The following is a 24818-nucleotide window of genomic DNA, read 5'->3' on the forward strand; positions in this document are numbered from 1 at the left end:
TTGATTTGAATTACAATAAACAGTTTCTGCTCTATGGAACATGGGCCCTCTGAATCCAGTTCCACTGGTCATGATACAATCAGTACAGTAAAGTAAACTATTATTTCTGTTCTTACTAATAGTTCTTATTAATTAGCCAACCACTATTCTTGTTTAAAGTCACTGAATGAAACATTTATGAGGGAACTTGAACTTGGTTACTCTAGTTTTAATCTCCTCTTCCAGGAATTATAAAGTGCTGGATATGGAAGCTCATAGCTTGTGCAGTCCCAGTCCCCCCCCCACCCCCCACCAAGTAGGAGTTCTAGAATGTTAAATTAAATTGGAAATGTTGCAATATGTAAGAAAATACCTTAAATACACCAGATAAATAGATTTTTAACTATAAATTCCTAAGCTTGACAAAACTAAGATCCAAATTCTCTACTACACCCAATCTCCATGCACTACAGCAAGGATAGGGTCACAAAGGAGCAAACACAACTTCCTGTTATTTTTTTTTCTTCTCCATTCACCGCAACATAGTTTAGAACAGCCTGGGGTCTTCCCTAAACAATGGCAGCTGTTAACATCCTCCAAGGAGCTGACAGCTAGCTAAGACTAGTTGAAACACAATATAGCTTCTGGCACACCCTGTAAGCTGAGGCTGGAAGAAAAGGGTAACTGGCCAGTTTCCAGCCCCTTTGTACTGCTGGAGCTATAAAGCTGAGAGCCTATTGATGTAAGAGAATATGATAAAACTATAAAGTGAAAGTGTTTATTCACAAGAGTTCATTTCCCTGTACACGTTGGTAGCTTATAGCTTTTTAAAAAAAGGTGTTGAGCACTTGCAGCTCCTATTGGCTACTGAAGATGAGACCATTGATGTGCATTGCCAAAACTGGAGGAATCTACATGAGCCTTGCAACATTTGCTCACCCAGGGCAAGCAGTGTCTAAAATAGTGAATAAAATGCAGGTTTTTTCCTAACTAGTAAATTTTCATGTTATCTTTGCAAGGCTGATCTAGATGTTCACGGGGAAGAGCAGCAGCCTCTTCACTAAATTCTTGTTCTGCTAGGATACTAACTTTCTTACACTCACTGGAGTCCTAAATGTACCATGGGTGGGGAACGTACAGTATCATCAGCAATTATCCATGTATAAAAGCTCTGTTTTTAGGACTAAATGTGAAAAACTAGATTTCTCCCTTCCTCAGAATCCAAATGTCAAATTTAAGGCTTTAAATTCGAAAAAAAATCAGCTTAAAAAAATCCTCTGCATGGCTGGTGCCAATTTACCCTGTGTTTTTATTAGACAGTTGAGCAACATTCACAGTAAAAAGCCAGAGCTTAAATTAAATTAAATTAAATTACATTTTCAGGACTGTCATCTAGCTCGCAGATAAAAGGTCCTTAAATGACTACTGAGCATCAAACTCCACTGCTACAACACAAAAGGTACTTAAAGCTCCTCCTGCTGGCCAGATCCTCCACCCCCATACAGTCTGTGGGCATAGATGTTATGGAAGCCATATATTACACATGCAACTGAAGATGCACATTCGCGGCTTCAAGTGGAAAATCTCTTGAAATTATTTTAGCTCTTCAGAGAAATGATCAATTTTTACATAAAATCTAAAAACTTCATCATTTCAATCCTAAAACGAATGTGATTTTTAGTCTGAACACCTTCCTAAAGTGTTAATGATTTATTTCACCTAAGATATTTTTTGAACTAGTTCAACTGATGAACTGCAGTCTGCAATGGCAATAGCAGGCAATGGCAATATATGTCTCTTGAGTATAATGCACTCTGAATAAAGCACACAAAAGAGAATTTTCAGATATAGCCACAGCAGCATAATAAATATATATGTAATTTTTTGCACTTACTTCAGCTAACTAAGAGATCCAAGTGCTAAATTAAGTACTCAGGGGCTTCATGTGGATTTGTGATGTTCCATGGAGAACTTAAATCCTAGACCAATTACTGTAGTGAATCCATTCACAGGAGATTATCTTTCATCTGACGCGATATATAACATGGATAATATTCCTCTTATCTTCATTTTATTTATAACTAACTAGCAGGTACTAATATGCAGTACAGTGACTTTGTAACAGTGTTTATCTGTCGCAGACCACAATAGAAGTGAATGTGCTTATACAAAATCTGAGAGAGAGTAGTGGCAATTTGTCCGTCAATTTAAAAATATATATCTCAAAACAGATGTGTCTCAATGAATGAAATAATATAATTCAGAAACATTATAGTGTAAACCATTCTTCACACAGAACTTGATATATGAAAACATCTGTCACTAATGCTCTTCTATTTCTGTCCATGACAAACTCAACATATCAACCTAATTACTACCAAAAGATGACACATTTAAACATGTATCTTCTAAAGATGTGCAGTGTTTTGACAGAGCAGAACAGACTATTCTATGTTGGAATTTAGCATCTAGATAATTGGAGATGAGGAGACGCTTCCATTTGACCTCCATTTACACAAAGTACAGGCTCTCTTTCTTAAAGAGATGGGGCTCCTCCCTGGCAAAATTCCAACAGTAGAACTAATTGAATATTGCTTTCTTTTCCTGTACTGCTTATAGTAATCACTAAAAATCCATATGCTTGTTGCAGCTGTGACTGCTAGTTATATGTTAAGAATTTTTTTAAAATGACATCTCAAACTATATTACTTAGCAAGTTGATTTTTGTGAAGAATTAGCACACTAAAAGCAATGGAAGATAGCAACACTTACAGTGATGCTTTCATGATAATCTAGATTCGATTTTCACTACCATAATTACATATTTTCTTCTGTCTCATTGGCTATTTAACATTTAACTTCATCTAATTAACGTCTATGTAAGTATCTTTCCAATAACTACTAATATATCAGGATACTAATATATCCAAGACATTCACATTGTGTCTAAGAACATAACATACAGGATCAATCCAATAGTCCATCTAGTCCAATATCCTGTCTTCTGACAATGACTAATACCAGATGCTTCAGAGGGAAAAAACGGAACAGGACAATTATTCAGTGATCCATCCCTTGTCGTCCAGTTCTAGCATCTGGCAGTCCAAGGCTTAGGGACACCCAGAGCATGGGGTTGCATCCCTGAACATCTTGGCTAATAGCCATTGATGGACCTATTCTCCATGAACTTATCTAATTATTTTTTGAATACAGTTATACTTTTGGGCTTCGCAAGATCCCCGGGCAATGAGTTACACAAGCTGAGTGTTCATTGTATGGAGTATTTCCACTGGTATGGGCAGCAGGTATCGTAGGCACGGGAACGTTTCGCCTTCCCAAACAGCCTGACATATTTCGCCCATGCTCCACCCCCAGACCCCATCCTGCCTGCTGTTCCCTTTGTGCCAGAGGTTGGGGCAGGCAGGCTGGGAGCTGCAGTGCGCCCCTGGGACTGCGCCACGCCACCCGTCCTCCCAGCGCTGAGGCCGCATTGCCCAGCTCTGGGGCTGGCAGCTCCACCGGGGGGGTGGGGGGGCACATTTGGTGGGGGGCAGCCAGGTGGGGGTCAGGCCCGTCGGCATGGCCCATGGAGGCTGGGGCATGCGGGCCGGGCGGCGTGGCCTGGGGAGGCTGGGGCCGCGCTGCCTGTTGCTCCGGGGTCGGGGGGTGGGGGGTGCTAGCCTGGGCAGGTGCCAGCAGCCACCGTGCGGGCTGGGCTCTGGTGGGCGCGGACTTGGGTGGAAGGGGCAGGGTTGGGGGGCTAGCACACCTCCCATGTCCATTGGCTTGTTTTAAACCTGCTGCCTGTTCATTTAATTGGGCCACCCCTGGTTCTTGTGTTATGTGAAGGGGTAAATAACACGTCCTTATTCACTTTCCCCACACCATTCATAGACCTCTATCATATCTCCCCTTACTTGTCTCTTTTCCAAGCTGACCAGCCCCAGTCTTTTAATCTCTCCTCATATCAAAGCTGTTCCATACGCCTAATCATTTTTGTTGCCCTTCTCTGTACTTTCTCCAATTCTGGCATTATGATAATTTCTGTCTTATTATCTAACCCTTTCCTAATGGATCCTAATATTCTGTTTGCTTTTTTGACTGCCACTGCACATTGAACAGGTGTTTTCAGAGTACTATCCACGATGACTCCCAGATCTCTTTCTTGAATTATAACAGCTAATTTAGAACCCATCATTTTGTATGTATGGTTGGGATTATGTTTTCCAATGTGCATTTTTTTGCATATATCAACATTGAATATACTCTGCTACTTTGTTGCACAGTCACCCCATTTTGCGAGATCCCTTTGTAACTCTTTGCAGTCTGCTTTGGATTTAACTATCTTGAGTAATTTTATTTTGTCTGCAAACTTTGCCACCTCACTGTTTACCCCTTTTTCCAGATCTTTTATGAATATGTTGAACAGCACAGGTCCCAGTACAGATCCTTGGGGGAACCTGCTATTTACTCTTTCCACTATGAAAACTGACCGTTTATTCCTACACTTTGTTTCCTATGTTTTAGCCAGTTACTGATCCACGAGAAGACCTTCTTTCTTATCCTATGATTGCTTACTTTGCTTAAGAGCCTTTGGTAAGGGAACTTTTCAAAGGCTTTCTGAAAGACCACGTACACAATATCCACTAGATCACAGTTATCCAGATGTTTTGTTGACCCCCATCAAAGAATTCAAATAGGTGATACAGCATGATTTCCCTAAAAACATTTGTTAACACCAAAACATATTTACAATGTGACCTGGTATGTTCTAACTTATCTCTAATTTGCCTCTAAATTATGTCACTTCACTCATATTTTACCGGGCCTTCTTATTATCAAGCCCAAATTTAGGCCCCAAAACCTATTCCCGACTTCCATTTTAGCACATTTGAGAGTTAGGTGGCATTATTTATTTATTTACTTGCTTATTTATTTATTTTGCTAAAATGATAGAGATTTCTCAAGTCCTGATGAACTAAATATTATGAATAAGAAAAAAATTGAAGGTCATTTTAATATTTTTACATGGGGCCCACTGCAGTGCCCATTAAAGTCAACACAAAGGTTCTCTTTGACATTAATGGACGTTGGATCAGGAATAGAAACAGTTACTGAACATTGTTCCAAAGCTATCTTCCAAATGAAAAACTTAATGTATTATTAGAGTTCCCTATTAATTGTTCCTGCGAAAAACATGAATAGGGTTTTTGTGCTAAGAAATTCCAAGAGTGGAGTCTATGTTCCCATCAGACTCTGAAACTTTTTCTTTGCTCACTTCCCTGTTTGCATTATAATTGGGTTTTCTGTTACATAATTATACAACATATATGCCATGAGATAAATTAATGTCAAGTCATAAGGAAAGTTAGATGCCTGAAGTCCTGATCCCTATTCTTATTGATTCCCTGGCACAATATTGAGCCTTATATTGATAACAGTTTTTCATATCGCTGAGGTATTAATATTTAACACCTGTAGAGCCTTAAGATGAACAATGCATACCCTGTGTAAGACTACTGGGGCTTTCAGGATACCTGCATGGCTGCATACATTTTTGCTGTACCATAGCAAATTACAAGTCTGTCCTTAAACATTCTGTTTCAAGGTCAGTTCTAAAGGCTAGTTGCAGTATGATGTGCAACTGACTTGGAGTTGAGACTAATTCACTCCTTTGCTCCCTAGGCTAGCTGGGCTTGGGAGGATCACATAAGGATGGTTGCTATTCCTTCTGGATGATTTCTTCTTTTGCTTCAGCCTGTACTGATGGAATCAGAATGAGGCCTGAATGTCTATATGTTCAGCATATGGCATGGCAGACACAAGGGTTTGTGGCTATTGAGGATCAAAGAAGTGAGAAAAATAGCTATTTTCAGAAAAGGTTTATGCTGAAGTTCCACTCCTCAAATTACTTCTACTCTGATATCTGCCTCTAGCCAGACAAGCTTTGTGGAGATCTTCTCAGGGAGGGAGAAATCCACAGGGAAGCTGTTTGGGAAGATAAATAATGGTGTAGCCTGGAATGGCAATGAACAAGCCAACAGGGCAAAAACTGTTCTTGGGCATTTTTAGTGAGATGTCAACAATATATTTTAGGTAGCCCTCAGTTTTGATAACTGGGCTCCGATGTTTATATTTCATAGAATGCAGGAAGGGAGTTGTTATATTTTCTTTTTCCATTCTAGAGATCACTAGATGAGTGTAATGGCGTCCCCGAGGTGCAACCTGGACCATGGGACCACTGAACCCTCCAACCCACCCACTTGGGCTATCCCTCACACTGTGATGCTAGTGTCAAGCTACAAGTCTCTGGCAGGCACTCCACTTACACAGCCATCCACAGGCAGGGACACACCTAACTGAGTTACATGAATGATCTCCCAGCCACTCATGAACCATACATAGAGAAGCTTCAGACAATTCCCTCCAGTTCCAGCCCTACACCCCAGAACTGGACAGAAACCTGGCCACTGTAAGCTCATTACCTAGTTCACCGCTCCGTGGAATGGACATCACTAGCCTTTGTAGTCTGAGCTGAGATTCCCCAAGCGCTTCAACCAGAAACACACTGAGTTTTAGGTAAAATATAAAACAGATTTATTAATTGTAAATAGATAGATTTCAAGTGATTATAAGTAGCAGGCATGGAGATCAAAGTTGGTTACCTAAGAAACAAAAATAAATCTGCAGTCTAAATTCTAACTTAAACAGACTAAGCATGATTTGAATCAAACTGACTCTCACCCTAACAGACAGTACCAGCAGTTTACAGTTCTTTGATACACTGACTGGACCTCTTCCAGCCTCCACCGAACTCCGTGTCCAAACTCTTTGTCTTTCAAACAATCTTCTAGGTGTTGAAATGGTGGGGAGAGAGGCCAGGTGATGATGTCACTGTCTCTCTTTTTACACCTTCTTCCAGCAGCTAGAAAGATTCTTGCTGTGACGGGTCAGGCAGTTTCCATTGGTCAAACAATCTCCATTGCATATGTGCTTTCTCTAAGGAGCCTCTGGGATAGCTGATTCTGTTTTGATGGGCCATCAATGCCCATCTGGCCAGTGCTTCTTTGTCCTTACAGAAAGTCTGGCTGTACGCATCTCCCTACCTCACAACATATTTCAATAGCCCATATAGCCAGGGGTGAAAATAACATTCCACACTTACCGGTAAGGAAGCTGACTCCGTCCCCCAGAAGGGGCGGGGCCTCAGGCGGAGGGGGCGGGGCTGGAGGGGTCAGCGTCTCTGAGCCAGCCCATCTGCACTGCCTGGCCCATGCCACCCAGGGCTCCAGCAGTGATTTAAAGGGCCCGGGGCTCTGGCCACTGCTGCAGTAGCGGCAGCAGTGGCCGGAGCCCCGGGCTCTTTTCAATCGCGGCCCTGGGGCAGCTGCTCCTTTTGCCTGGGGGGCGGGGCAGCAACAGACAACACTTTAAGTAGGGTCCTTTGCTGTGGCAGTGCTTTAACATCAGCTGAATATGGGCACATATTGGCAGCCGCTTTTTACTGGTATGCCGTACCAGCCCGTACCGGCTTACTTTCACCCCTGCGTATAGCAGTACTTCATAACTTCACATACAATGACAATGTGTACAATCCAACAGGATATTAATGTTCAACAAATCAAGACTTTTAAAATGATACCTCACAAGGCATACTTTGTACAAAACATATCATAATTATATGACAGTGGTGAATATGGGGGTTCCAGGGTGCTACTTTGAGGTACAGAGTGTCAGAATGAGTAATTGTATAGGGCAATAGCATTGACTGATGTCGAGCAGTTAGTGCCATAGCTTCATATTCCTGGTAAATTAAAATGGGATGGCAAATTTTTATAGCTCTCAGCACAGTCCCAATGCATCCAGCCTCATCACTACATTAAGTTGACTGCTGTGTCTAACAATTTTTCCTGGATTATTGTCAGAGTATTTCTATTGCATTTTTAGAAGATAAAATGCTAAGCAAAACAGCTGACAAGGAAAAATAACATATATGCAAAATAACATGTTCAACAAGAGACCTAAAATGCACAGGTATAGACATTATGAGCTTTTCAATGAGTGTCTGAACACTGATGGATGGAAAACTGCTCTGCCTCACCTGAAAGAGTGACCACCTTGATAAGTCATAGCTTCAGTGGGGTTAAGGTATAGGTTTCTTCTAGGGCTTGATCCTGTACTTACAAGTAAAATTGGGATTTTTTTTCTGTGTGTGGGTATAAAGCCACTGTCAGGGTTCCTTCCCCACTCTGAACTCTTGGGTACAGATGTGGGGACCCGCATGAAAGACCCCCTAAGATTATTTTTACCAGCTTAGGTTAAAAACTTTCCCAAGGCACAAATTCCGCCTTGTCCTTGAACAGTATGCTGCCACCACCAAGTGATTTAGACAAAGAACCAGGGAAAGGAATCCTATTTCCCCAAGCCCTACACCCTCTTTCCGGGGGAAGGCTTCAGAATAATATCCTTACCAATTGGTACAGGTGAGCACAGACCCAAACCCTTGGATCTTAAGAACAATGAAAAATCAATCAGGTTCTTAAAAGAAGAATTTTATTTAACGAAAAGGTAAAAGAATCACCTCTGTAAAATCAGGATGGTACATACTTTACAGGGTAATCAGATTCAAAACACAGAGGATTCCCCTCTAGGCAAAACTTTAAAGTTACAAAAAACCGGGATAAACTTCCCTCTAGCAAAGGGAAAATTCACAAGTTGAAAACAAAAGGTAATCTAATGCACCTTGCCTTATTTACTTACTCTTTTTGTAATATCAGAGACTTGTACAGGATGGTTTATAGAAGAAGGAGTTTTTTCACCTGATGCTTCTCTGCTTTCCCCAGAGAACACAACAACAAAGCCTTCCCCCCCTCCCCAAGATTTGAAAGTATCTTCTTTCCCCATTGATCCTTTTGGTCAGGTGCCAGCCAGGTTATCTGAGCTTCTTAACCCCTTACAGGTAAGGAGGAATTCTAGGCTACCCTTAGCTGTATGGTTATGACAGCCATGCATCAAAGAGGAAGATGAGGAGAGAGATTAACAGTCACTTATATGCTTATGATTTAATTACAGAAACGAATCTTTCTCTGGGTGAAGAATAGGCACCACATACATTGTTTAAGGTGCCACTTCTGCAAACATTTATGCACAGGAGTAGACCTATTGATGTATTCCTAAAAGATTTCACATATTTGTGTTACGAGGTTTGACTTCAATATTGTAGAACTTCTCTGATACTAAGACATATCTTTTTAACCGGTTGATTACTGACTACAGAAAGCAGCAGAGTGATACTAGTCAAGGATGTTATAGCACAGGATTTCTCAAACTGGGGTAACCCCTGGAGGTCCACAAGGGTACTCCAGGGAGTCCACGGGCCCCGCTGATCAAACCTTCCCCTCCCCCCGTCAATTCCTCCCCCTCTCTCCCAGCGCCTCCTGCACGCTGCTGAACACCTGTTTAGAGGCATGCAGGAGGCGCTGGGAGGGAGGGGGAGGAGTGGGGATGGGACACGCTCGGGGACGGGGTGGAAAGAGGCGGGGAAGAGGAGGGGCAGTTGTGGAGTGAGGACGGGAAGAGCTGGGCTGGAGGTGGGGCCTTGGTGGAAGGGGTAGAATTGGAGCGGGGCTTGGGGCTGAGCAGGAGGTTTCGGAGTCTGTGAAAATTTTTTAAATCAAAATGGGGGGCCTTGGATTGCTAACGTTTTAGAACCGCTATTATAGCAGATTTAACCCTGGTGGTAAATTTAACAAGGTAATGAATGATTTTGCCTCACTAACTTATTTCTGCCAGGTATAGCAAGATACAGCTAAACTCTTCAGCATGAAGCAGAGGAACAATGTTGAAAAAACCTTTGTTTGGGGAGGACTGATGTGCGTGGATGGATAACAGTTAGAAAATTAACTATAGTATTTCTGGAAGCTCAGTGTGATAGCAAAAAACTGCAATGCTAATGTAAGAGCTAAGAATATTTCTTTGCTTCCTCCTGTTCAAGTTCATATTTTAGAAATCTGTTCTTAAAAGAATATTATATTTAAAATGAAATCACTTATTGTGATTAAAAATACATAGGAACATTGAAGCATGGTAGAAAAAATAAGACTAGATACTCAGATGCTACTTGTAGTGCTCCAAAGAAATTCTCAGGCTCTTATCAGACATATGTCTTTGTATTTAGGGTAATATTAATATACTGATATTGTGTAGAGATGTGTAAAGGCATGTGCTTTTAATTGGGGATAAGAAGCCAGCTTACTAGTAGGGGCATTTGATGAAAAAATACCACGGAAGAAGTAATACATGTCTAGGGCTTGGTAAAAGTGTAGTGTGTGTGTTTATTTCTAAAGACAACATAACTGACAGAAAGTGCTAGATTAGAAAATGCTGCAACATGCAAAGCGTATAGTGTTCACTTAAACTTAACCTTTTGCATAAAATAATTTTCTGTACCATCACGCTACTTGGTTTTTTTAAAAGTCTCAATATTTCTTCATAACAAATTATAGCCTAAATAATTTTTAAAGATACTCTAATGTATTGCTTCCTAGGCCTGTATAAAATAAATATATATGTTATCCTTTGTTCAGCTATAAGGTCAGGGGACAGAAGTTGGAGTCTGGTTTAGGGATAAGGTAGAAAATGATATGCCAGGACCTAAGGAAGAAAGTGAGATGTACAGAAGGGAGTGGACCTCAGAGTCCAAACTGGAGTGGGAGCTGAGTTTCTAGATAGTGGAGTAGAGTCAATGGTACTCAGGGAGGGATATATGAGGAGATGGATTGGAGATCACTGAATAGATGAGTTGAAGAGTTTTCTAGAATTTGCTGTGTGGCCTTCAGCATATCACTCAGCCTCTCCGTGCCTCAGTTTACATATATTTCAAAGAGTATAACAACGCTTAACAACCTCACAAGGCTCTTTGTGAGGCTTCATTCATATTTGTAAAGCACTCTGGGAACCTCTTGCATAAAATGAAATGTGCAAATTGTTAAGAGCTGCATACATACAAATGCCAGTTTCCAAATTTCTAAATTCAATGGGCTTATTCAGATGGTTGTACAATTTAGTAGGTGACATTTTCTAAAATTCTGTTATTGTATTTAGAAAAGTTTTTCCTGTTATACAGTCTTATTCATTCATGAACAGATTACAAAGCTTTGATTCAATACATTTCCAGGCTTGATACCACATTATAAAACTATGTTCCAATACAAATCACTTTGTGCAAGCCAGTAAAGAAAGCTTTCATTTGCTGGTTTGTACAAAGCATTTTATTGGGGTTGAATAAGTCATGACTACTGAATTTGGAGCTTTTTGCAAGATATATATTTCTTTGCCTTGTTTTATTGGACAATTGTCTACTTTTAATAATGAAAAGTCATTTTTCAGTGGGCTGGAGTCTATCCAGAAAGTCAGTCTTTTGCTCCTCAAAGGTTAAGGATTAAGGAATACTAGTTGGAGGCAATATTATAAAAAGGTTCTTTTGTAGTCCAGAGAAATAAAAAGCCTGATTTAAACTGTACTGAAAGGTTTATAAAGTATAAAACTTTTTATAAAGCTTTTTCTGAAATACAGACACTGATATTTAGCCAACTGGAATTAAATACAATGTGAACTCCCAGCATAGCTGTCTCAGACTTCTGCTGTGAAACTAAAGCACTCTGTCTCCTAAGTTCACAGAAGTTCATTGTACTACAAATGAATATTTTCTTCCATGTGGAATGTTTGCAACTAGTCCTATATTTCACTAAGAAGAATACTGGTCTGATAAATAATAGACCAAGATTGTACAATTCAGTGGTGACATTATCACAACCCAGGCAAAAGTTAAAGTGTGAAGCTTCTTACACTTATCTTATACAATGGAGGAATCCACTTCCGTGTTCTTGAGCCACCAGTTAGTTATTAGCATTTCTGTGAGTGAGGTCTAGTGATAGCATCCAAGCACTGAGAGGGCCTTCTTGTTTCTATCCTTAGCTCTGCTTTTCACCGACTCACAATGGGACCTTGGTTAAGCAACTTCTGACTGTGACTCATTTTCCACATGTATAAAGTGAGGATAACACCTACTTTTGTGAAGAGCTTTGGGCCTCAGTTTCAGAGTTGCCTGATGTCCTCAAATGAAAGGTGCTTTGTAAGTGCAAAATGGTGGTTTTAGTTGACTTCTTTTTCACATTAATCATAGCAGTGAAGCCCAGAAAATACTCCCAGTCAACTGTCCATTATTGCCATTTCTAAATAACTCTCTTCAGTAATTTGTCAATAACTTGGAAATTTCTTTTTTTTATCCTATTTATTTCCAATTTTCATATGGACCATAAGAGCACTAATGGAATAGGCAGACTTTTACAAGGCAATAATTTGGTTCCACATCAGCATAAACTAATGTACAAGGCACTCAGGAACTCGATTACTGCCTCATAAAACGGGACACCCATCCTAGTATCACTTAATTGTAAAAGAGTGCATCTTATAAAAATATGTTGATAAGTTCTCAGGTATTCAAATATCCTTATAATGGCATTTGATGCATTATGTGTTGTACAAAACATTATAGCAGTATTTTTTTTCCTGCATAAGGTTCCTGATTGAACTTTTATACTCTGTACAACATTTTAATCTTCATCTTAAATTCCCCTGTCATCTTTTATTACCCAGAGTCATGGTTAGATAGATGTTGGATTTTCCTAGCTGCTTTTTTGTAGTTTCCTAAGGCTTTTCAGTTTTATATATTTAGCTTTCTGTGAGGTGTTTCAGTCTGTTTTGTTCTTTTGCATTGCACTCAACCCTTTTAGTTTTTAACTTCTTTTTACAAAGTGTCAAACCTTAAGCACCTTTGTACCATTGTGCGCAAAGACTGATATGTATATAGGTTTGGTGTTTGGGGGCCAAAATCGAATACAAATAAATTTGAATTTGATCTTTTTACAAGCTGTTGGGGAGGAAGATGAACATGAAGCCAATATGCAGCCTCTGTTAGATGCAAGGTACAATCCCTCTTGTGCACGGCAGCTAGCCTGTGTCAGCTGACTTGGAGTTGCAGGGCTCAGGCTGCAGGGCTGTTTAATTGTGGTGTAGACATTTGGGCTCAGGCTGGAGCCCAGGCTCTGGTACCCTCCCCCTCGCAGGGTTCCAGAGATGGGTTCCAGCCTGCGCCTGAACATCTACACTACGGTTAAAACCATAAACTTATAGACTTTAAGGCTGGAAGGGATTATCGTGATCATCTAGTCTGATCTCCTGCACCTGACAGGCCACTGAACCTCACCCAACCACTCCTGTAATAACCCATAACTTCTGGCTGAGTTACTGAAGACCTAAAATCATGATTTAAAGACATCACGTTACACCATTTACTCTAGTTCAAACCAGCAAATGACCCGTGCTCCATGCAGCAGAGGAAGGCAAAAAATCCTAGATTCTTTGCCCATCCAACCCGGGGGGAAATTCCTTCCCTACCCCAACTATGGTGATCAGTTAGAACCTGAGCACGTCAGTGACACCCACCAGCCAGACACCTGGAAAAAATTCACTGTAGTAACTCAGAGCCTTCCCCATCTAGTGTCCCATCTCTGGCTGTTGGAGATATTTTCTGCTAGCAGTCACAAGATGGGCCACTTGCCATTATAGGCAATCTCATCATAAACAGCCCCGGAGCCTGGGTCCTGCAAGCCTGAGTCAGCTGACATGGGCCAGTCATGGGTGTTTAATTGAAAGGTAGGTGTACCCTATACGGCATGCTAAGAACAGATTTCAGATCTGAGCTTTAATTTTTTTCCTGGCTTTTGTTGGTTAAATCAGTAACCAAGGACATCTCTTCCGGGTGATATGTGGTGATTTCTTTTTTCTTCCACAGCACAGCCATGTGTCCAATTTTGTGCTACCATTCTACCTGTGTTTGCATCACTCTATTCTGGGAAAATCTGGGCATTTTACAACAGTACTTCAGCAGAAGATAATGTGCCCAGATGACCCGCACACAGAGTGGCACCAACATTATATTATTATGATGGTTTTCATAATTATAAGGAAAGGAGGGAGTGAGAGCAGCAGAATGGACAATGGACTTCAAAATGTAGACTTTAACAAATTCAGAGAACTGGTAGGTAAGGTTCCATTGGACGAATATTTAAGGGGAAAAAGTTGTTGAGGAGAGCTGGCAGCTTCTCAAAGAGAAAATATTAAAGGCACAACTTCAAATTATCCTGATGCAAAAGAAAGACAGGAAGAAGAGGAGGAAGCTGGTGACACATGGATAAATTGCTTAGGATAAGTATAAAAGAATAGAATAAACATGCAGGGACAAAATCATAGAGGGTAAGGCACAAAATGAGTTACACCTAGCAAGGGACATAAAAGGCAGTAAAAAGAGGTACTATACATACATTGGGAGTAGGGCTGTCAAGCGATTAAAAAAATTAATCGTGATTAATCGCACTGTTAAACAATAATCGAATACCATTTATTTAAATATTTTTGGATGTCTTCTACATTTTCAAATATATTGATTTCAATTACAACACAGAATACAAAGTGTACAGTGCTCACTGTATATTTATTTTTGATTACAAATATTTGCACTGTAAAAAACAAAAGAAATAGTATATTTCAATTCACCTAATACAAGTACTGTAGTGCAATCTCTTTATAATGAAAGTTGAACATACAAATGGACAATTATGTACAAAAAATAACTGCATTTAAAAATAAAAGAATGTAAAACTTTACAAGTTTACAGAACCCACAAGTCCACGCAGTCCTACTTCAGCCAGTCGCTCAGATAAACAAGTTTGGTTAAAATTTGCAGGAGATAATGCTGCCCACATCTTGTTTACAATCTCACCTGAAAGTGAGAACAGGCATTCGTATGGCATTGTTATAGCCGGCATCGCAAGATATTTACATGCCAGATGCACTAAAGATTCAAATGTCCCTTCATGCTTCAGCCACCATTCCAGAAGACATGCTGATGACAGGTTCTGCTCGATAACAATCCAAAGCAGAGCAGGACGACACATGTTCATTTTCATCATCTGAGTCAGATGCCATTAGCAGAAGGTTGATTTTTTTTTTTTTTTTGGTGGTTAGGGTTCTGTAGTTTCTGCATTGGAGTGTTGCTCTTTTAAGACATCTGAAAGCATGCTCCATACCTCATCCCTCTCAGATTTTGGAAAGCACTTAAGATTCTTAAGCCTTGGGTCGAGTGCTGTATCTGTCCTTAGAAATCTCACATTGGTACCTTCTTTGTGTTTTGTCAAATCTGCTGTGAAAGTGTTCTTAAAACGAACATGTGCTAGATCATCATTCAAGACTGCTATAACATGAAATATATGGCAGTATGTAGGTAAAACAGAACAGGAAACATACAGTTCTCCCCCAAGGGAGTTCAGTCAGAAATTTAATTAATGCATTCTTTTTTTAACAAGCATCATCAGCATGGAAGCATGTTCTCTGGAATGGTGGCCAAAGCATGAAGGGACATATGAATGTTTAGCATATCTGGCACGTAAATACCTTGCAAGGCTGGCTACAAAAGAATAAGGGTGACCGGATAGTTAATACAATTAATATTAACAATAAGTGGAAGAAACACAAGTCAAATTGGGAAAGAACAGGTTCAGCGATATTTGGATAGATTAGCTGTATTCAAATTGGCTGACCCTGATGAAATTCACCCTAGGGTGCTTTTGAAACGAGTTGGAACAATCTTGTAACTATGAGTAATTGTGTTAGAGAACTCCTGGAGGACATATGACGTCCCAGAGGACTGAAGAACGGAGACATAGTACCTATCTTTAAAAAGGGGATCAGAGAGGACCTGAAGAATTATACACCAGTTGGCCTAACTTTGATACCTTGAAAGATACAAGACAATTATTTAATAATTTGTTCCAGTAAGCACCAAGAGAATAATAGAGTTATAAGTAAAGCTAAATTTTTATCATGGATATTTTTAGTAAAAATCATGGACAGCTCATGGGCAATAAACAAAAATTCACAGAAGCCTGTGACCTGTCTCTGACGTTCAGTAAAAATATCCCTGGCAAAAGGAGTAGGCAGGTTCAGCACCTGCTGTTTCTGGGGCTCCCGGGTCCCCCATTGCTGCGGTGCGTGAGAGCTCTGGGGTCCCCCTGCCTGCGGGTCTGGGCTGCTGCAGGGTCCCCTCATCCCCAGGGCAGCTGGGAGTTGCAGGGTCCCCTGGTCGGGGCTGGGGAGCTGCGGGGAGTCCCCCCACCGTGGCTGGGAAGCTGAGGGGTCCCAGGGTGGGGGCTGGGAGCTGCAGGGGCTGGGCTGGTTGGGAGCTCCAACCCCGGGGAAGAAAATGTCACAGAGGTCAATGTAAGTCATGGATTCCGTGACCTACGTGACATAATCGTAGCCTTAGTTATAAGTAATAACCAATGTGGATTTAGAAAAACAAATGATGCCAAGCCAAACTAATTTTCTTCTTTGACAGGGTTACTGGGATGTGGGGGGACATCTTGATTTTTAGTAAGGCTTTTGACACAGGCTTATATAACATTCTCATAAGCAAACCATGGAAATGTGGTCTAGATGAAATTACTATAAAGTTGGTGTAAAACTGGCTGAAAAACTGTACTCAGAGTAATTACCAATGGTTTGCTGTCAAAGTGGGGAGATGTATCTAGTAGCGTCTCTCAGGAGTTTCTTCTAGCATCAGTACTCGTCAATATTTTCATTAATGACTACGAGGCAAGCACAGAGGGTAATTCTGAGGGATCACTGGCTTCATGCCCAGGTCCCATGGAGTCCTAGGCAGTGCTCAGGCCACAATTGTTACCCAATAGCTCACCTGAGTAAACTGGGAAGGGTCAGCTTGCAGGGGGCCCCACTACAAAGGTTCCTGATTGAGGCAAATATCCAGCCCCCTGATTGGCTGACGAGTGCTATATAAACCAGGAAGTTGTCTGAGCAGGTAAAGGAATCCCTGGCTGGCTACTACTGTGGAGCCCTCCTGCTTACCTGACTCCTGAGCCCTGTATTTCTGCCTGTTCTTGGTTCCTGTCCTCCATCCTAACCCAGACTTCCATCTATTCCCAGTTCCTGCTGTCCTGTCCAGCTCCAGGACCCTACTCCAGGACCCCACTCCTCCACCTTATCCCTGGCTTTGTCTTTGGCTGTGGCCCCTGGCTGAGCACCTGATGCTGTCTTAGGTTTTGACCGTTGGCTCTGACAGCTAGGCCTGACTCCTGCTCTGACTACTAGGCATGACTGTCCATGCCCTGGTCACTACAGTAATAGGAAATGAGGAGGAACAAAGCTGAGTGAGAAAAGGAGAATGAACAGATCAGTAAAGAGAGAGCATTAGAAGGAGTGCAGGGATCAAGATAGGGAGTGGAAGGAAATGACACCAGAGATGTAGGTAGGAGTGAGCTTGTGCAAGGCCTTGAAGTGAAGAATGAGGAGTTTGAATTTGAGACAATAAAAGAAAAGAAGCAAGTAAAGGACTGGGAAGACATGTGTGTGTGATATTATGTAATCCTATATCAGTGTTTCTCCTTCCTGTGTATAATACAGATGAAATCCTGGTACTATTGAAGTCAATGGCAAAACTCCCATTGACTTCACTGGGGCCAGGATTTGACCCTACACCTGCTTCCTAATCTAATTTGCATTCAAGCTGGGTGAGAAACATTTTCCCATCCCAGGAAAAAAATTGAGATTTTGAAAAAAAAAATCCTATACCAAATTAGATGAAAAAGTAAATCTTGAAAGTTTTTTTATAAAAAGACGACAACAAAAATCGGTTTGGGTTAATGTTTTGATTTTGATCTTTAATTTTCTTTTACTACACTTAGCTTAAATTTTGAAACAAAGTCCTTTTGAACTGGAAAAAATGAATTTTTAATTAAAAAAATATTGAAATGAGACATCTTGTCAATTTTGAAACTATCCCAATTTTTTTCAAAATGAGAAATTCTTTGAAACCACTCCTTTCCCATGGACAGTTTCAGTTTTGATAAATGAGTGTTTTCTGATGAAAAAATGTTTTGTTGAAAATTCCCAACCATCTTTAGTAATCTTACTTTTATCCATTATGGAGAGCGTTAGGGTGTCCAGGTTCCTTTCACTGACTGTATTTTGAAGTTTAGTATATTACAGCTTTCTGCATTGCATTAGAACACAGTTTGAACTCGTAAGAAGGCTCATATATGTATTTCCTTTAATTTTCTGTACAATAAAAGTACAGCTGATATGAATGTATTCTCCATTTGGACACTCTGGTATCAAAACTCTATTCAAATTTCTTCTAGTAAGTTTCTAAAGACCCAATTCATCACAAAAAATTCTGTTTTTACAAGAAACATTGTCGACAGCAGTGGTTCTCAAAGCCGGTCCACTGCTTGTTCAGGGAAAGCCCCTGGTACGCCAAACCAGTTTGTTTACCTGCCACGTCCGCAAGTTCGGCTGATCGCTGCTCCCACTGGCTGCGGTTCGCCACTCCAGGCCAATGGGGGCTGCAGGAAGTGGTGCGGGCCAAGGGACATGCTGGCCGCCCTTCCCTCAGCCTCCATTGACCTGGAGCGGCGAACCGCGGCCAGTGGGAGCCGCGATCGGCCGAACCTGCGGATGCAGCAGGTAAACAAACCAGTCCGGCACGCCAGGGGCTTTCCCTGCACAAGCGGCGGACCAGCTTTGAGAACCACTGGTCTACAGTATTGTGAAGCTAGACAACATTTATTTTTCTCTTTGTTTTGTTAATTGAAATGAATTGGGTCCTCACACCGAGTCACAGTCACCCAGTGGATTACGATTATAAAACTCTGTTATAATCTTTCAAGGGTAAAGGTGGAAGTCTTATCCATGAAGATAATTGAAACAAAGCATGGCAAAAGATGCTATCAGGAACCATTCTATATTATCAGGGCACTAGATTTCCCAGTCTTATACAGGAGAGCAACTCTCATCTCTTGTAAACTGTTGAAATTAAGAGTTACACAGGGAATAAAGAGGGCCTATGTCTCTCCATTACTAGTTCCAGTAATTCTATTATTGTTTCTATTATTATTATTATCTGTGGAATAGGAATTATTATAGTTGTGCTTTGAATTTATATAGAAACATCTTTCTTCCAGGGAGCACTGTACAAGCATCCATGAATTAAACTTTATAACACTCCTGTGAAGTGTCCACATTTTACATGTGGGTTAACTGAGGCATGAGATGTTGGGTAATTTATGCAAGGCCGTACACTGAGTCAATGGCAAGCTATTTAAATGAAGTTGAAAAGTGGGCATTCTGAATCCCAGTCTTATTCTCTAACCAGTAGACCGGATTCCCTTTTTGCCTTATAGTAAGACAATGTCAAAAATTCATTGTACCAGTTGATTATTTTAAAATATTTGAGATTTAACAAGTCATTTTTATAACAAGTTACATATTTATATCTATCACAAAGCTCTTGAACTTTAAGGAGCAGATTCCACAACCATTCCATGGAACTTCTTGTGTAAAGAACTACTTAGCATCAATAAGTGTAACACAATATGGTCCTTAATATTTTAATGAGAGGGACTTGTGCTAAGTAGTCTTTTTTTTTTCCCCAGTAATCCCTGTCCTTTTCTCCTCAGAACATCCTACCATAAAACTTTTTGCTCAGCCCTCAACTCAAACCCATAATAAATCATTTCTGAGGTTTAAAATTTGACTTTCTGCACTGCCTCATACTGTCTGGAATCTGCAGAGTTAAAATATCACAAGAAAAGCAATTCTTAGGCTATTTCCTCCCAAGCTAGAGCCAAAAATACCACAAAAAGAGTATTTGTGAGTTTGTTTCAGAAAGGCAAATAAGTACCGTATTGAACATTTGAATATTCAAGGGTTCACATATGAGGTTCACATATCACTTCATTTTAGGCTTGGTAAGAAAGTTGTATCTAAATGACCACTGGTTATTTAGACAATTTACTGATTTATAACAACTGTTACATATTGATATGTGTATTTTTACATAGTTGTTTAACTTCAATAAATATTTAAAATCATCAATTACTTTTTGCGATTAAATTAAGTTTAAGTGTATAATTGTTTACTAAAATAGTTGTAATAGCATGTAAATAGTTCTTGATTATTTACCTTTTTCTTGATTCCTTCACATTAGGTTACTTTTACACACTTAATATCTGATCTTGCACCACAGAGATCAGTGGGAGCCTTTTAGTCCTAGAGCAGCATTTACAGTATTGAAATTTAGAGCAACTTTCACCATTACTCTATATTTACACCACTGTCAACAAGAGCAGAATCTGGCCTCTAAACTCTGCCTTGCATAGGGTGTGGGGATTCTGAAAGTATGAATGAATGGTCATCCTTGGTTGGTCATTAGATAGGTCACTTCCCCTAGTTTTGCAATAAGGTCTTGGCTTTGACCTGTGAACTTGATATTTTGATAATCTGGCCATTTTTCATGTACATATTCATCAATAGGGTCATTGACACAAAATGCCAAAACACGAAGGGGAGCTAGATAACATATAATTTCGCATTTATGGTCCTGATTTCACACAATATTATGTGGACCACCAGCTCTGTCTGCTTGAATTTTTTTACACACTCATGTTTGAAAACATGCCATGTGTTTAAGAATTGATAAACTTTTATAATTAAATTAGGAGAAGTCAATCTGAATAGTCATTCTTCATCATTGTGTGGAACGGACATAACAAAACAGTATGAAGTTGTATGTGTGGCAAGGAGACAATCCACAAGAGGCTAATGGTTAGAATTCTGGCAGTGCTCACAAAAATGCAGACAAATACTTTCATGATAAGAACATGTAGTTGTATGAGAAATTACAGTTTCATCCCATAAAGAAATATTATAAATAAAAAAGCATGGTCATATTTGCAAACACTCCAGACAGGACAATTGTAGTATTACAAGAAAACCATTTTCTTCAGTCCAGCATTTTGGAATTTAACTTGGCTGAAAGCTCTTCACAATATCCTTCATGCATACACTATGACTTATGTTGAAAATCATGTTGTATTCAAATAGGCAATTCCTGAGTTTAATAAGGGCAATGGAGATCTTTTGTGACTTCATATTTTACATTAGAACTGCAGATAGATGAAACCCATGAAAATGACTGTAAGCTAAGATCCTCTTTGATACTGATTTACATGCAGATGAAGAACTTTACATAATGAAGTTTAATTTTTAGACACAATGGTCCCAGAACAGAAGAATGGTACAGTAATGTAAAAAGGGTAATGCTCTCCAGGTATAACTGTGTGTGAATGTGAAAGGGAATGGGAAAGGAATCCACTCCAACATACAGTAAATAAACAATCAATCAATCAATAAACAACACAAACTATAAAGGAAGCAAGGTTTTGAGCTTTGCCCTGAGGAGTACCATAGATGTTCTCTGGTGAATCAGGGGAAAACATTTCTGTTGCAAGCATTCAGCAGAGAAGGCTTTGCATCCATCCTTTCAATCTTATGCCTAGTAGGCAGTAACTCCAACCTTAAAGCTAGCTTGGTTTCTGCTGTCCTCACGCTACTTTTCCCTGTCCCTTTATTATCATTATGTCTCCAAACAATATTCTCCCATCCATTTAATATAATAGGTATCTAGGGATTTTCTCTGAGTGTTTCGTTGGTGTACCCTATTGAGAGTTGGTGCACAGGTGTGATATCATTAAAATGCCCAAACTGGCCAATTGGAATGAGGCTTTGAAGAATCAGCATCCGCAGCCATACCCAAACAATATGTAAAATCTATAATAGTATATCACGTGCGTATGTGAGGATCCATTTCCTCATAGTCTGTTGTGATAACTGAGATCATTTCAGCAACAGTTTGTGTCCCTTTCAGCCACTTGTACCTTATTTTTCTGTGTAAAAGCTTGGGAGTTGTTCTATATTCCAAAAGTAGACTTTATGAAAGGGAAATGAATTAAAATTATCTGCTGGGCCAGAAATGTCTTGTGAAATAGGGGACGAGAGAAGAAATGGGTCCAAACAGCTTAGGGATTTTTTTTAAAATAAGTATTATAAAATAGTTGAAAATAGGTATTTATATCCTTTCCCCTACTACTTTCTTTATCTCCTTCAGAAGAAACTAATTTTCCTAGAGCAAGGATATATATTGGCAACTGTCGATTCACTGGATCATGGTGTATGTATAAAAGGTCTAGTCAGACTTATGGCTGAGAAGCCTAATTAGAGAGCGACACTGCTCGTTACAAGTTTCACAGATGTACGTGTTGTCAGAGTTGGAGTCCAAGATTACAGCTTTCTTCTTTTTTGCTTTGCTTCCATTCTCTGGATCAAAGCCACTTCATCTTGAGCTGCACCAAGTGCAGATGTTCCCTCCAGACTGAAAGGGGGCTTCTGTGCACTCCTCCCAGCTGTCTACATTGATGTTGAATAACTTCAGATCATTTTTGTACACATAATGGTACAGCCATAAAGGGTGACCACACTTTCTAGTGCTGTCTTGAATCTCCCTGTAAAAAATATTCTTGGGGATATGGCCTCCACCCATTCTCCTGATATGACCGAGCCATCACAACGTCCTCTTCTTGGTAGTAGTTTCTAAGTGTGTCAATCCCACACGCTCTAGCACCTCTGTGTTTGGTATTTTGTCTTCTCACTTTATTTGCAGAATCTTATACAAGCATCTCGTGTAGAAGCTGTTCAGCGTCCTGATGTGCCTAGCATATGTAGTCCATGTTTCTGAACCATAGAGCAGGGATGACAGCACACAAGTCTCATCTGCACCTTAGCTGATAGTTTGCTGTTATTACATGCGCGTTTCTGTAATAGCCAGAAATTCTTAGCTGCTTTTCTGATTCTGTTAGTTCAGTCTGAAGATCAAGATTCCTGCTGATCATAGAACCCAAGTAGCAAAAGCTGCCGATGATGCCAAGAGATTTACCCTCCAGAGTAATGTCAGGCTGTGAAAAGTAGTTTTATAAAAAATAATGAAGTGTTAAAGGAATATGACAGGGCATCATCCCACTCCTGTCTCTTTTCTAGTCACAAACCACTCAGAGTCCTTCTGCTGGTCAAACACCTTTTGCAACTTATTTGCAATGCTCTTTCCCACCAGCCTTACAGACTTGTGCAGCTCAGTATTTACAATAGCACACACTCCTTAGCTGGCGTGACCATATTTTCCCAAAGGGAAAATGGGACTCTGCAGGGAACCGACCTGAGGTCCTCCTCCCTTCTTCCCTGATGTGCAGGGCTGGCCCAAGCCCCGCCCCGCCCCCGCTGCCTGCCTATATGGGCTCAGCCCGGGCCACTCTCCTGAGCTCTCCCTCCTGCATGGGGATGGCGTTGCCGCTTGCACCCCTGCACGTTCCTCTGTGCTCCACTAGGGGTCACACCCCACTTTTTGGGCAAAACTGGGCATTTGTCCAGATTGCTCTTGCTAACTGATGATCAGTTGGCAAGAGCAAATGGGACAAATGCCCAGTTTTGCCAAAAAAGTCGTGACAGCTGGGACAGGGCTTAAAAAAGGGCCTGTCTCAGCTAAAACTGGACATATGTCACCCTATCCTTAGCTCACTCAGCCAAGGAGTGGAGAAGGCATCTTCCCTCCAACAGATCTCTTCTGACTCTGAAAACTCTACCAATCTCTCTTCCCACTGACCACTTTCTTCTTGCACGTTTCTACTTACTGGGTTAATGGGTTAATTAGCCCATCCTCCAGCCCATCCTCAGTCTATCAGTTAGACACAGCTTTGCCCCTCAAGTTTACTCTGGGGCAGTTTAACTGGTAATCCAGTGATCAGATCGCAGGTACAGCTGCTGTTGCCATACCCTCTAGCACAAGGAACAAGTCAGACTCTAATTGCAATAAGCCATTCTGACTGAGCATTGATAGGCTATTAGAATAGTCAAGCACAGATATCACAAAGGCATGGATCATCATGATGAACTCTATATGTAGAATTAAAATGTACAACTTCTGGCCTGGTGCTAAAAGCCTGTTCTTCCATATTCTGCTGATGGTCAAAAATTACACCCAAAGTGTGAACCTTATTATTACCTTCCTGGAGCGCACTTAATTAACAGATAGGAAGAGATCCTGAGTCATCAAAATCCATCCATCCAGAATCCAACCAGTTCTCCCATTCCACAATTTATAATTCTGTTTTATCTAGCTTTCTTGCATCAATCCTGCAATTCAGCTATTGCAGAAACAGAATCCTCATTATATTTTTGTTTTAAAATTAATGAAGATTTTTTATAAAGGAAAGTTATGAAACAAATATTAACTAAAATTAAAACTTAATGTGGTTGCTTAATATTTATTTCTGCTATTCAAAAATGCCATTTTGAGCAAAATGGCTGACTCCAATAGCCACCTCAGTAAAATCACTTTTAATCAAAATCACAATGGTCACTTTACTCGGTCTTGATTTGTATACATAGTAACATAATGTTTCATGTTACATTGAATTTAATTTTTTTTTAACAGCTCTGCTTCACCTCAGTGCATCTTTCAATGTTGATGTCAAAAATGCAATGACGTTCAATGGCTCTGTGGAGGACATGTTTGGGTACACGGTTCAACAGTATGAAAATGAGGAAGGAAAATGGTGAGTTTTTTCTAAATAGCATAATATCCTAATGGTATTTAATAACTATTTAATAACAGGAATAGCACACATTGGAACTGTATTCTGTTCAATAATTTCAGTAAATAAGGGCCAGGTTCTGCCTTCTATAGTCCTGGTAAATATTTCCTTGCTTTGTACGGTTGTCTCTAATGGGTTCTGTCAGTGATTGTCTCCACTGATTATGCCAACCTGGAGGAAGACTTTTAGATCAAAATATCAAATAATACAATAGCCTTTAAT

General features: G+C 40.3%; 1 protein-coding gene across 1 annotated transcript in view; it reads left to right on the forward strand.

The window, feature by feature from the left end:
- The window catches only part of ITGA1 (integrin subunit alpha 1), a 115200-nt gene that overhangs the window by 19589 nt on the left and 70793 nt on the right, over positions 1-24818 (forward strand). The window contains exon 2 of the mRNA XM_027817392.3: positions 24437-24557. Coding sequence (XP_027673193.2) covers positions 24437-24557 — 121 coding nt within the window. The remainder of the gene's footprint in view (positions 1-24436; positions 24558-24818) is intronic.

The sequence above is a fragment of the Chelonia mydas genome, chromosome 5, assembly GCF_015237465.2.
Source record: "Chelonia mydas isolate rCheMyd1 chromosome 5, rCheMyd1.pri.v2, whole genome shotgun sequence".
Lineage (NCBI taxonomy): Eukaryota > Metazoa > Chordata > Testudines > Cheloniidae > Chelonia > Chelonia mydas.